The sequence below is a fragment of the Pongo pygmaeus genome, chromosome 7 (genome assembly GCF_028885625.2).
Source record: "Pongo pygmaeus isolate AG05252 chromosome 7, NHGRI_mPonPyg2-v2.0_pri, whole genome shotgun sequence".
In the NCBI taxonomy this organism is placed as follows: Eukaryota; Metazoa; Chordata; class Mammalia; order Primates; family Hominidae; genus Pongo; species Pongo pygmaeus.
Genome location: NC_072380.2, coordinates 29,237,413 through 29,252,049, shown reverse-complemented (window position 1 = coordinate 29,252,049; position 14,637 = coordinate 29,237,413). Strand labels below are relative to the sequence as shown.

General features: G+C 43.0%; 1 protein-coding gene across 4 annotated transcripts in view; it reads left to right on the top strand.

The window, feature by feature from the left end:
- Positions 1-14,637, top strand: part of KIF13B (kinesin family member 13B) — a 200,931-nt gene that overhangs the window by 134,733 nt on the left and 51,561 nt on the right. For all 4 annotated transcript variants that reach the window (XM_054499490.2, XM_054499489.2, XM_054499488.2 and 1 more), the window contains exons 25-32: positions 317-463; positions 1,076-1,105; positions 3,463-3,562; positions 4,096-4,222; positions 4,944-4,999; positions 6,984-7,108; positions 8,970-9,146; positions 12,416-12,508. In XM_054499490.2, coding sequence (XP_054355465.2) covers positions 317-463; positions 1,076-1,105; positions 3,463-3,562; positions 4,096-4,222; positions 4,944-4,999; positions 6,984-7,108; positions 8,970-9,146; positions 12,416-12,508 — 855 coding nt within the window. The remainder of the gene's footprint in view (positions 1-316; positions 464-1,075; positions 1,106-3,462; positions 3,563-4,095; positions 4,223-4,943; positions 5,000-6,983; positions 7,109-8,969; positions 9,147-12,415; positions 12,509-14,637) is intronic.

Here is a 14,637-nt window from a genome sequence, read left to right as displayed (position 1 = left end):
ATTTGTATTTAATTATCAGTAAGTTGAACTTTTTTATTGGCCAACTGTTTGCATTTCCTTTGTTAGAATTTTTTAATGTTACTTCTTATTGAAAGAATATGTAAACATATATTTATTCTGTTTTTTAGCTCACTTAAAAGGGAAATTATTTTTCCCGATTAGTTTTTAAATTTGTATTTTAATGCTTAACAATAACGTATGGTGACAGTGTCTGAATTAAACATTTTTCTCAACATCAGCCTGTAGGGGTCTCTCTAAACCAAATTTTTGGAAATCAAGAAACTGATTTTAAGACTCTAAATTGTCTGTGACCCAGGGGCAGTCCCGGAGAGTTCAAGTTGAAGTGAAGTCAGTGCAGGAATCTGGGACTTTACCACTGATGGAAGAATGTATACTGTCTGTTGGCATTGGATGTGTCAAAGTTAGACCGCTCAGAGCCCCCAGAACACATGAAACGTTCCATGTAAGTTTCTATACCTGTTATGTTCTTCTTGAAAGACAAAAGCAGACCAGAGTGCCTTTTGGAACCTGTATGAAAACTACTTTCTGTGAACAATTCTTTCCGTGAATCTCTTTGTTTACCTTTGCTGTCTTTTTTTGTGTCTTGCATTCTCATGGAATCACTGCATTGGACTCTGTTACTGGTTTTGCCCTGGTGTAGGTGGCAAGCTGAGGGTTAAAACGTCTCAGCCTCCACAGATTCCACAGTGCCTGCTAGTGATTAACTCCTCAACATCACCCCACCCCTCTGGAGAAACCCCCTACTGGCTTGTAAAGACTATTTGTCAGCAGGTGTTTGATTTCCCCTGGCAAGTGGGACTATAAACCCAGCAGGGAGAGCATTGCACTGGATCCCGAAAAGGTCAAATGAGTGTGCTTCACTCTTCTATGAGCTGCTTCAACTTCCTGACAACTGTAAAACCCAGAGTGAGGGTGTGGGTAGGTGGGAGATGAAATAGTATATTAATTCAATTGGAAAATATAAATTATGGGTAAAGAGTCAGATTGTGTAGCATAGCCTGATTCTTGGATAAATTAATAATTCAGTTCTATGTAATGTATTTTTTTCTTTTAGGAGGAAGAGGAAGACATGGACAGCTACCAGGTAATTTAGCACCTGTTAATCCAAATAAGCATGATTAAAGTATATAATTACACATTTCTGGATCTGGCTATACTGTTATTTAAGGATTAAACAATTCATACTGATTTTTTTGTTGTTTTAAAGTAAAACAGAGTAGGGAACATTGAGTGTTGTTTCATAGGCCGTAAAGTTTGTTTGGAGTGGGAAATCATTCATGACTGAGATCCTTTTCCAAACCTGGAGCTCTCCAGCCAGGCTCCCTGAAGATCTGTTTCTCTGGATCCTCTTCCCTGGACATTTTCTCTCCTGCATGAGTCACCACTCGTTGCCCCTATTATAGTTGTCTCATTCTGAGCTTCAATCAACACTAGGTGTTTTGCATTTTTTTGTTTGTTTTTGTTTTTTTTTTGTGGCAAAGTCTCACCCTGTTGCCCAGGCTGGAGTGCAATAGTGCATTCTTGGCTCACTGCAACTTCCCTCCTGCCCCAGCCTCCCAAAGTAGCTGGGATTACAGGTGCACGCCACCACGCCCAGCTGATTTTTTGTATCTTTACTAGAGACGGGGTTTCACCATGTTGGCCTGGCTGGTCCCGAACTCCTGACCTTGTGATCCACCCGCCTAGGCCTCCCAAAGTGTTGGGATTACAGGCGTGAGCCACCGCGCCTGGCCGAATTTTGCATTTTTTAAGCCAGATCTTTCTTCCCTACTTCCTGGAATCATACAGCATTTGGAATCTTTTTTTTTTTCCTTTCTTTTCTTTTCCTAACCTCCTGCAAGACTTTGTTTCTGTCTGTGCAGTTTCATCTGTTAGTCATCGTTCAGGACTGTCAGGGCTCTTTGGAGCCTGATTATGTCATCTGTGTAGTCACTTTCCTGGTTTTGCATCATTCTAATTTGATAGAAATGTCTGCTTTCCTATAAGTCACTGATAAAAACACTGTATCAGATAGGGTTAAATACAGAGTCCTATGGCACAACAATAGAGACTTTTTTCAAGCTGACATTAATCACTGTTCTTCGGATGTGATATTTGAGTCCTCTGTGATTTCACTGAAGTAGATGCATCGCACGTTTCTCCATCTTGTCCACAACAATGTCATAGGCTATTTGGTTAAGTGCCCTAGTAAAGTCCAGACACACTATATCTGCAGCATTCCACTGACCTACCCAGTCTTGTAACCTTATTAGAAAAGGAAATGAGGTAAGATTGATATTCATGTAGGTGTTGACTGGTAGGTTGTTATTCTGTTGATGACAATCCCTATCCCCTCTTTCGCCTACCTGTCACCCCACAAAATGCACAAAAACAAGTGAGAGAAGCATTTACATGTTGTCTTTAAGAGCCTATGTTGACGTATAGAAAGCAGAAGTTACAAAAGTTGAAAGATTCTTCTGATTATTCTAAGGTACATAAATTGAAAGTGGTTTTTTGTTCGTTTGTTTTGTTTTTTTGGAGACGGAGTCTTGCTCTACCACCCAGACCATAGTGCAGTGAAGTGATCTTGGCTCATTGCAACTTCTGTCTCTCAGGTTTAAGTAATTCTCTTGCCTCAGCCTCCCAAGTAGTTGGCATTAAAGGTGAACATCACCATGTCCAGCTAATTTTTTGGGGGGAGGGGGATGGAGTTTTGTTCTTGTTGCCCAGGCTGGAGTGCAATGGCACGGTCTCGGCTCACTGCAACCTCTGCCTCCCGGGTTCAAGCGATTCTCCTGCCTCAGCTCCAAAGTAGCTTGGATTACAGGTACCCACCACCATGCCTGTCTAATTTTTGCATTTTTAGTAGAGATGGGGTTTCACCATGTTGGGGAGGCTGGTCTCGAACTCCTGACCTCAGGTGATCTGCCTGCCTTGGCCTCCCAAAGTGCTGGCATTACAGGTGTGAGCCACTGCGCCTGGCCAATTTTTTATATTTTGAGTAGAGACAGGGTTTCGCTGTGTTAGCCAGGCTGGCCTCAAACTCCTGTCCTCAAGTGATCCACCTGCCCCAGCCTCCCAAAGTGCTGGGATTACAAGTGTGAGCCACCACGCCCAGCCATACTGGAAGATTATTGAGTCCTGTTTATAGGTTTTATCTAGCAAAGAGACCTTTTAGAAGATTTTCGTTTCAGGTGCTTAAAGCTCTACTCCCAAGCCATTAGAAATAAAACTGGTTCTGGATACCTGAGAATGCCCTTTCTGTTCTAGAAAATAATGCTTTAAATTCTGAAAATAGCTGTTTTGATTGATGGGCGCAGTCAACTGGTGGTAGCAATAAAGAAATTATTGTATACTACCTTACCTTTCCAAGGCATAGTAGAGCAAGGTAAGATAGAGCGTCAGTTTCAGATAAATTATCTTGACATTACATTGAATATGATTTTCCTTGCTTGCTTCCAGGATCGAGATTTAGAGAGACTTCGTAGAAAATGGCTAAATGCATTAACAAAACGTCAGGAGTACTTGGATCAACAATTGCAAAAGCTTGTCAGCAAACGTGGTAGGAAAAACAAATAGAATATTTTTCTCCCCTGAAAATCAATGCATAATTAATTATTCTCCCTTTGTAGCCACGTCAGTTAAGAACCAGATGAACACATCAGTAATGGGGATGGCAGGAGCAGATGAGTGTTACTCTTTGTTTATGTCATATCCTTTACCCAGCTGTCATATCTTGGTGGTCTTCCTCCCACCCCCCACAAAGAAAGAGAAAATACGGTGCACAAAGCATACATGGTCCCTCAAAGATAACGTAAAGGAAGGTGGTAACTTTTCTTATCCAAAGGGCTCGAGTCCTCTGACTCTGGACCAGTCACTCCTGTGCGGTCCCTCTGTAGGCCTCCCAGGTACTGAAGATGACCTCTCTGCAGGAGCCCACCTGACCTCTCTAGCTGTGGGTTAGTTTTTTTTTTTATCACTGGGGAGCACTTGTGAGCTATAATTGAAATATAGGCAAATCCAGTCTTTACTCAGGACAGAAAGATAAATGGCAAGTGAAGTTTCGGCATTGAATCCTCATTCTCGATGTTCTAGATAAAACAGAGGATGATGCTGACCGCGAAGCACAGCTTCTGGAGATGCGGCTGACCCTAACTGAGGAGAGGAACGCGGTGATGGTCCCCTCTGCTGGCAGTGGTATTCCAGGGGCCCCAGCAGAATGGTATGAACCCTGTGGTGCATCTTGTGAGGTCTGAACGCTCACCAAGCCACTTGCTTTTGGCTTGAATTTTGCGTGTGCTACGGTTAATGGAAGAGTCATAATAGCATGGGGGGAAATGTTGTTTAAATTAAAGGAACTGTTAAATTATTTTCATGAGTTGAATAACTATGGCCTAAAACTGTTTTATTAAATAATGTTGTTATTGGCCAAAGTCATTAAAATTTCTGAGAACTTAAATCAATATTTAATACCACTGCACTTAGCATTAAAAAAATAGTTAATATGTTAATTACTTGGGTCATTCCCTTAGAAGACTGTTTGGTCGTAAGAAAATTGCATCTTCACGCGATTTTGGTTTTGGTTCTGGCTTAAACTGTACTGTCAGCAAATGTTCTGTGCTACTTTATAGAAATTAAAAATAGTAAATTTAGCCAGAGGGAGCCCTTAAGTATATCATTTTATAAGAAAGTAGGTTTAAACAAGAGAACTTCACTATAAACAGGTAGAGTCTTATAAGGCTAAGTTCAAATGTCAGGGTATGAAGCAGCAGCTACAGTGGAGGCTTTGTGGCCTCTCTGTTTCTAGATTAGAGTAAAATCAGGGCCAGGGTTATTACCGCTTTGCCCTGTAACAGCCCTGAATGCCATTAAGGCTGTGTTCCTACGTGCATGCCACTGAGAGAGTAACCTGATTCAGATGCCATTTGTTCTTCATGTTTTAGGACCCCAGTACCTGGGATGGAGACACACATTCCTGTTATATTCCTGGACTTAAATGGTAAGTTAGGAAGTGTTTTCTGAAGGCTTACCTCTGAAAATTTAGTGCCTGCATAACATGTAGATTCCAACCAAGTGCATCGTGAGGCAATTCTGTCCCCCTAAGGCTAGAAGAGCCAGTTTGACGTGTGTCCATGTCTCCTGGTTGCAGACGGACTGATTTGTGTGTCATAGTCTCATGTTTATGACAGTAATAGGCGTGCTTCACCATACTCCTCACCTCTCATCCCTGCAGCTCACGGTGCCATGTGGATGCTCTTCTCTCCCGGTGTTAGGATGGTAGCAGTGTTTTTTGGCACTGAAAATATTTTCTAATTTAATTTTTTTATTTTATTTTATTTTATTTTTTTTGAGACAGAGTCTTGCTCTGTCACCTAGGCTGGAGTGCCGTGGTGTGATCTCGGCTCACTGCAACCTCCACCTCCCTGGTTCAAGCGGTTCTCCTGCCTCAGCTTCCCGAGTAGCTGGGACTACAGGCTTGTGCCACCACGCCCGGCTAATTTTTTGTATTTTTAGTAGAGACGGGGTTTCACCATGTTAGCCAGGATGGTCTCGATCTCCTGACCTCGTGATCCGCCTCCTTCGGCCTCCCAAAGTACTGGGATTACAGGCGTGAGCCACTGCACCCGGCTTCTTCTTTAATTCTTGGGGAAGGACTTCTCTCTGGAAAGGACGAATAACTAGCGATACTTATGAAGCATGTTTCCTTCCTGTGGTGTTTTCTTAGCATTATCTAATAAATATCTCACTTTTTCTATGAGTTCTTGTGCCATTCATCCCTGTATTACCTGTTAAAAAAAAAAAAAAGAACTGTCATTTTTCTGTTTCCCACTCACCACCATATAAAATATTTTGGGCCTGGATACGTTTTACATTTATTCTGCCGGTAGGAGTTCTGCCTGTAGGAGGGAAAATAGAAAATGGAAGGGTAGATTAAGGATCTAAAAATAAGTTAAAAGTCAGCAGTTAAATTCCTAACACATCTGCAGAACTATGTATTAACATTAACTCTCCTTAATAGATGAGTGTGGATGTCCTCCGTGGTTTTCTTCCACCTAGCTGACAGTGAAATGCAATCTCTGAGGCATTTAGGATCTCCTGCCACTTAGCTTATTTAAATAGAAGATTTTTTAATGCATAGAGTTAGAGAATAATACCGAATAATACAGCCACTGTCTGTTCACCTGATGAGTGGAAGGTGTTTGTTTTTTAATGTTTGCCACAAGTCCTTATCCTGCTGTGGTGTTCTGAACTTGGCGCCTGAGGGTGATTCTGTCCTGTTCTTCTGTTAGGCTTCCTGTGTAGGTGAGGTGCTCGTATTTGGGTGCAGGCAGGGATGTGCATAAGAAAGTGAAAGACAATAAGCTCAAGGAAGACGTGTTAGTCTGGGTATTTGAGGGGATCATCAGGACATTGGTCAGCCTGGTACATGTTCTCAGTCCCCCCATGCCCTCTTCCTGGAAAAGGAACTTTGGGTGTCTGCCCACGAGCTCCAGGTGAAGGGGAGTGGGGAGGGCCAGGCTCGAGCCTGAGGAACCAGGGAGCCATGGTGCAGTCCTTCCATTTCCAGCCCATGCAGCCAGTGGAACCTTCTGCTGAATGTTGCTGTCAGGTGCCTGGAATCACCCTTGCTCGTTGCTGACTCCTTCAGTGCACTAAATGGTAGGGAATTTGTGTTATAACCCAGTCACTGACACTGATGAGATGACCTTGGGTAACCTCTCAGGTATCTTGGTTTCATTTGCCTTCCTTATAAAATAAGGCATAAATGTAGCAGATTGGATGAGATCATTTTTTGAGGCACTTTTCTTATCTCTAAGATCTGTGAACTTTTAAGTGGTCATCTTCAGTGTCATGTAAGATTTCAGAGCAAAAAGCAAATGAAATTTGAAGCAGAAGAACTTTAATAATCACATTGAAATTTAGCTGGTAGGGGTTATCCTTGAAAATGATCTCAGTATTTAATGGAACTTCTTTGCTTTTAGCTGATGATTTCAGCTCTCAGGATAATCTTGATGACCCAGAAGCTGGTGGATGGGATGCGACCTTGACTGGGGAAGAAGAAGAGGAGTTCTTTGAATTGCAGATTGTGAAGCAGCATGATGGGGAGGTAAGGAAAGCGTAACTTGGGACGATCAGATGAAAAGTGGTTTCCTTCACCTCTCCTCGTGCTTTTTGAAACAATAAGGCAATCATGCCAGTGCTTTACATTTCTCAAAATACATAAAGGAAAACCTTTCATCATGAATTCCAGAAGAATAGAGCTTGAACATCGTATTACATCCATTCACCTTTTCCTTCCTTTCCTGGTAACTTGTACTGAGCTTGTGTGAGCAGTTCAGATCAGCAGCGGTCGGGAGCTTGAGGCTCTCTCTGTTCCTCAACCAGTGAGAGATGGGGCTGCGGAAGTGTGTGGAGGTAAAATGGCACCAGGTTTGGGATTTGCTTTGGGATTTTTTTGTTTTGTTTTTGTTTTTAGATGGAGTCTTGCTCTGTCACCCAGGCTGGAGTACAGTGGCAGGATCTTGGCTCACTGCAGCCTCTGCCTCCTGGGTTCAAGTGATTCTCCTGCCTCAGCCTCCCGAGCAGCTGGGACTATAAGTGTGCGCCACCATGCCTGGCTAATTTTTTTTTTTTTTAAGTAGAGGTGGAGTTTCACCATGTTGGCCAAGCTGGTCTTCAACTCCTGACCTGAAGTGATCGTCTGCCTTGGCCTCCCAAAGTGCTGGGATTACAGGTGTGAGCCACTGCGCCTGGCTGGGATTTGCTTTGAAATCATTTTGTAAGGACTTTTTTATTTATTTATTTATTTATTTTTTATTGAGATGGAGTCTTGCTCTGTTGCCCAGGCTGGAGTGCAATGGTGCGATCTCAGCTCACTGCAATCTCTGCCTCCTGGGTTCAAGTGATCCTCTTGCCTCAACCTCCCAAGTAGCTGTGAGTACAGGTGCACGCCATCACGCCTGGCTAATTTTTGTATTTTTAGTAGAGATGGGGTTTCACCGTGTTGGTCACGCTGGTCTGGAACTCCTGACCTCAAGTGATCTACTTGCCTCGGCTTCCCAAAGTGCTGGGATGACAGACATGAGCCACCGCGCCCGGCCAGGATTTATTAAAAAGGAAAAGAATAGGTGAAAGCAGTGTGGTGACATCTTGATTTTCATGGTTGAATCTGAGTGATGGGTATCTCACGGGAGTTTATTTTCTAATTTTGAGTATGTTTGAAAAATTATGAAATATATTCAGGAAGGAAAGCTGATATGTGATATTTGGGGACACATCATTACTTAATAGTGTCCCTAAGAAGCGAAACTTGAGTCTTAACAGTGAGGAGTCAGTCCGACACACACAGCGGCTATGCGTTCTATAGAATAGTGGGCCAGCACCCTTCCAGTTCAGCAGAGTCAAGCGTGACAAGGAAGGGCCGAGGAGCTATTGCAGATTAGAGTAGACTAGAGAAACGTGACAACTAAAGGCAGTGTGTGGTTCCGGGATGGGAAAATTGAAAAATTTGAATATGGATTCTATATTAAATAATAGTGTATTGCTGTTAAATTTCCTAGATATGATATGTGACTTACTTGAAAGTGGTTTAGTGAAAGTAATAATGTGTGTGTGTGAGTTGTGAGAAAGAGAAGCAAAAGTGGCCAAATGGTAGCAGTTGGTGCATCGCGATGAAAGGGGTACAAATCACTTGACTGAATTTTTGCAACCTTTCTTGACATTTGAGCATTTTTTAATACAAATTTTAAAAGTAAGCCAGTCAAGATCATCATGCTCTATACTTTTCAGGCTAAGGTGATTGTGGCCACACTGTCACACTCCATTGTCTTTTCAGGGCAGCTGTCATAGTAGAACTTTGCTGGTGACTGGCATGTGCCCTTTCAGCCTGAGCCAAGGTGGTTTCCTTGAAAGAGTTTTCATGTTTCTGGAGAAGAGAGAAACCTGTTTCCTCTCTGTTTTCTCTGCAGGTGAAAGCAGAAGCCTCCTGGGACTCCGCGGTACATGGCTGCCCTCAGCTCAGCAGGGGCACGCCTGCGGATGAGCGATTGTTCCTGATCGTGCGTGTGACGGTCCAGCTCAGCCACCCTGCTGACATGCAACTGGTGTTACGCAAGAGAATCTGTGTCAGTGTTCACGGCCGGCAGGTTAGTCTTCAGTGGAAGAAACAACTCTAACCACAGTTGCGACCTGAGGGTAGGGCCGTGCAGTGCTTGCTCTTAACCTTCTGTCCAAACAGGCTCCCGGAAGCACTGAGCTTTTCTTTTCCAGGTGACTGCTGCTGTCCTGTACCCATGCTTGCTTCAAGCCCCAGATGTGTCACTTGCTCCTGGACAGTATTCTTACACTGAGTCTTTCTTAGGGCAGATTCACAAATCATGGTTATTCTTTTGAGTACCACACAGCCCTGTCAAGGGCAAGGTCAGTGTTTGGTTGTTGCCTTTTCATCTGGGCCCTGTCAGATGAGGAGTTTCCCCTCTTACTCTGCTCTTTCCAGCCTTTTTTTTTTTTTTTAAGATAGAGTCTTGCTCTGTTGCTCAGGCTGGAGTACAGTGATGTGATCATAGCTCACTGCAGCCGTCATCTCCTGGGCTCAGGTGATCCTTCCACCTCATCCTCCCCAGTAGCTGGGACCACAGGCGCGTGCCACCACATCCGGCTAATTTTTTGTATTCCTTATGGAGACGGGGTCTCGCCATGCTGCCAGGGTGCATTCCAGACCTTTTACCTCTTGCAGTCTTTGATTTGTATATTTGGCTTTGGGATAAAAAGGTGAATAAGAAATGAGCCCAGTGCAGTGGCGCATGCCTGCTTTCCCAGCAACTCAGGAGGCTGAGGCAGCAGGATTACTTGAGTCTAGGAGTTTGAGTCCAGTCTGGGCGATGCATCTCAAAAAACAAACAAAAAAGAAGTCTGTGTCCTTAAAGAGCCAAGTGGATTTGCGTAGGTAGATACGTAACAGGCAACTGCTCTCGGCCTGAGCTGAGCACGTGGTGCAGGTCCTCATCACTCGTGGTGAGAATGCAGGTAAGAGAAGGAAGAATTCAGCCCCAGGGAGTCGGGGTGGTGGGGGCGCTTCAGAGAGGAGGGCAGCATTTGAACTGGGACTTAGAGAGGAGGGGCATTGGCCAGGCATAGCAGGAGGAGATGCAGTTCCATGAGTAGGAGGAAATACACATGCAGAGAGAGTGGGGAGGGCAGGGCAGGACAGGGCAGGATCGGGGACCGCGAGGAGCTCCATGTGCTGGGGGTCCTGCCTGTGCCAGGGAGCGTGGCTCTCGCATAGTTGCAGCAGGATTATGAAGGTCCATGTGCCATATGAAGGGGTTTAGTACAAAACTTCTAGGTAAGAATTTAAGGCCGGGTGTGGTGGCTCATGCCTGTAATCCCAACACTTTGGGAGGCCGAGGCAGGCGGCTTACTTGAGGTCGGGGGTTTGAGACCAGCCTGACCAACATTGAGAAACCCTGTCTCTACTAAAACTACAAAATTAGCTGGGTGTGGTGGTGGGTGCCTGCAATCTCAGCTACTCAGGAGGCTGAGGCAAGAGAATTGCTTAAACCTGGGAGGCGGAGGTTGCGGTGAGCCAAGATTGCACCATTGCACTCCAGCCTGGGCAACAAGAGTGAAGCTCTGTCTCAAAAAAAAAAAATATATATATATATATTTTTTTTTTCCGTTACTGGTTTTGCAAATATAAGGATTTGGGAGATTGGGTCTGGGGATCCTTTTAACTGTCTTATCTCCCTTTTTTGAGGGATTCTCAATACACTGACTAAAACCAATACAGATGAAAATCTTTTCATTTAAAAGAGCACAGTCATGGTTGACAGACTCCTAGATGTAATCTCCACCCCTAAAAATTAATCTTTAGTTCTAAATGTCACACTGATATCAATCTTTGAAATGAAGACTGGCGGTAATGCCGTTAAAATTGCAGCTCTTTAGCTTGGCAATCCAACATCAATAAAATCCAGGTCACGGGGTTAGCTATAGATGTATATGGTATGCTCCCATTCACTCTCTCTGTCTTCCTTTTCTCATAAGTCTGTGAGGGTTTGAAAAAGACACACTGCTCATGAGGAGCATTTTGAAGCGCGATTTGCCATTTCGGAATTAGACATCCTGGTTGCCAGGCCCTGGGACTGACCTGGCACAACCACCGGCCCTACAGGGTCCTTGACAGAAAAGGTACATTGTATGGTCGCTGCATATCACTTGGTTTTTGTTTCTATTGTAGGGACAATAGGTTGCCATATTTTTTTTTCCTGGTTGAAATGCTGTGGAAGTATTTTTAAGGCATGCCATTCTCTCAGTTTCAGATATTTCATTCCTAAGAATGGTCATGTGGAGGGCTCTCTTCTTTATAACAAGAATAGGACCTTCCACATGACCCTAATACACACACGTCAGCTTCACTAATTCCATACAAATGGAAAACCAAAAGGTAGGATAATAGTAGCATCTGCATATCCCTTCACCACCCCTAAGGACAGCGCTCTCTATGCCTTGACTTGTGTAATTAGCCTTGGCTCAGCACTGCAAGGCTAAAGTTAAGGGAGAGAAGTAATGACATAAATGGTCTCTCTGCATTCTGAGATGCTAAAGATCATTGAATATGAAATAAATTATCATTAGCTAGGTTTGTGAAATGATGTATGTCTAAGACCAAATAGCTTGGCTTTGCTCTTTTCTTGGGGGCTTCACATGTTTCTGCCATTCCTTTTGCATGGGGAGAAAGCTTGGTGCCCATTTCATGTTCTCTCCCCTTTACCTTTGTTCCCTGATGGTATTCTGCTCTCATCCCTGCTCTCTTCAACCTCTGCAGGGTGTTCAGTCTTAACAGCATCTTGAAATGAGTCATCTATGCATTAATTCAACAGTTCAATTCCTAACTGTGCAAAGAGCGCAGTCAGCATAAACAATGACCGTGCACTCTTAAATCATTCCTCATAACGATCTTGCTTTGGTCAAGAATTTAATGCCTGGACTTGTCAATATTCATGGTACGAGATGTCCATCGTGCTGGGGAGAAAAAAAGCGTAAACCTCACCAGTCGTTGCTTCCATCTTAGTTAAAAGGTCATTTTATTGTGTGGAAGTCAACAAGCTTATATTTCTGTAGCATTTAAGCACCGTTCATCCAGATGCCTACTGCCAGTTTACAGACTTGGTGGTGTATACTTTTCCTGTGTTGGGTGTAGGACCTGTCATACACGGTGGGCATCTAATAAGTTGGTTTCGTACCATAGGACAACGTTGAGGAGACTGTACTTGGTGATTTCACTTGCTTATGTTGGAAACCTGCTCTGTTTTCTTTTGGTTAGAATGAACCAGTATTTTCCATGCTGTCTTTTGTTAGTGTAAACTCAGTTTTTCAGGTGGGAAACCATATCTTCTATTTTGTTTTTCTCTAGGGTTTTGCACAGAGTCTCCTAAAAAAGATGTCTCATCGAAGTTCTATTCCTGGCTGTGGAGTGACTTTTGAAATTGTCTCCAATATTCCAGAGGTGAAGGATATACAATTTGAATTTACTAAAAATAAACACTGAAAAAGAGCCAACTCCCTGAAAAGTGACCTACCCATGACATACATATGAAGTGAAAGTGTATGTTTAGGGAAGCTATAGATTTTTAAAGGAATTTTCTAATATCAATTCATAGTAAAATGTACTTGTGGCTTTAAAAGTTCTAGTTTTAGTATTTTGTTGAAGAACTTTCTTTTGAAAAGCAAATCAACACCTTCTTACACAGAAGATGACAGAAGAGAAACATGTTGTACCCAGGAAGGGAGGCAACATAGCATAGAGATTGCAGTTCGATCCTGAAGTCAAACAGAAATCTTGTTTCTGTGACTTATTAGCAGAGTGAACTTGCGTAAATTACTCTGAGCCCATATTTTTTTTTTCTTGTCAAATGGGGTTAGTAATATCTTTGCACAAAGTGTTTTTAAGGATCAAATGAGACAATGTGTACCAATTGTTGTGCATGTGCTAGAGAAAATGTTATTGCTACTATTGTTGTTACTATGATTATTATTTTATTAGTACTATTATTATTTCTCTTTCTGAACTAATTGAGATATTCAGAGGATTCAGAGAAGCAGAGCTTAAACTTATCCCTGGTACAAGCTTGATGGAAGATGTGGCTTATCCGTACTTCCTGATAGGTGATTCCTGAATTAGACATGTATTCATTCACCCAGGTGCCAGCACAGCTGGGAAATGGGGCATCCCTTGCAGGGCCAGGAGAAGCGAGGGTCATAAGGGAAGGACTGTGAAAAGAGAAAATTCCTTCTCCCACTCTCACCCTCAAAGAGGGGGTGTGGGCAAGGGGGTGGGGATTTCACTTCCTCGGGGTTGGAGAAGTAGGGGTGTGAGACATCAGAAGACGCTGCTCCTACCATGCCATCAACACCAGCACCAGTTCCCGTCATTTCAGGGCTTAGGATTTGCCCATTGACACTGTTGAGTATTTGAACAATAGGTGAACAGTGTATATTTTAATACAGAGATCAGGTTTTTTTTTTTTTTTTTTTTTGAGACTGAGTCTTGCTCTGTCACCAGGTTGGAGTGCAGTGGTGTGATCTCGGCTCACTGCAACCTCCGATTCCCGGGTTCAAGTGATACGCCTGCCTCAGCCTCCCGAGTAGGTGGGATTCCAGGCACGTGCCACCATGCCCAGCTAATTTTTGTATTTTAAGTAGAGATGGGATTTCACCATGTTGGCCAGGATGCTCTCAGTCTCCTGACCTCGTGATCCGCCCGTGCTGGGATTACAGGCGTGAGCCACCATGCCCGGCCGGAGATCAGCTTTTGGAAAAGAAAAATATTACATGGTACTTAGGCTTTCTTTTAGATACCTTGTGTTGCAAAATGCTTTTGCCTCTCAAGTCATGTTGGATAGTAACTAGTTGTTTCCTGGATCTTTAAAGTGTTAGACTTGCATAGTAAATATTAACCATCTAATTATTTAATTTGGAGTTTGCAGAACATTTAAAAATTAAGCCTGTTTGCAGAGTCAGTCATTGCACGGTCTTGGGTCTGTAATAGATTGCTCTGTGTGCTTCATTCACTCTTGTTTGTAAGATTTAAAACAAGTATACATCTATGTCTAGCTAGAGACTTACTGTTTACTCTGTGTATCTAAACATTTTCTATATTTTCCAGTTGTTTCAGATCTTGTCTCTCTAAATCACTTGAATGCAGTTGAGAAACAGTGATGGCTATAGGAAACTGTTTTCATTTCTTTTCTCTCTCCATTTCCCCTCCCTTTTCCCTCCCTTTTCCTTCTCTACCACTTAGTTTCTTATGCCTTTTTAAAAAAGTGCTTTTATTCTCCAGGCGATAGGGTTTTAAAAGGAAAGAAATATGGGGGGGATCAGCTTGAAGATAAACATAACCTCATGTGATTGTGCTGTTAGTTAGCTAAACATCCAAGCTGGCAAACATTGTTCCCACATTATCAAATCCTGATGATTAAGGCAAAATGAAACATAAAGCTGATTGTGTAAAGACTAGACCTAAAAATAAAATAAAAAGATCCCTTAATAGGCAAGTTTCATCATGAAAAAGCCCCAAAAGTTCCTTGGGTTCTGTATCACAGAAGCCATTAGGGCATCATGGCCAAAAGAAGTGGC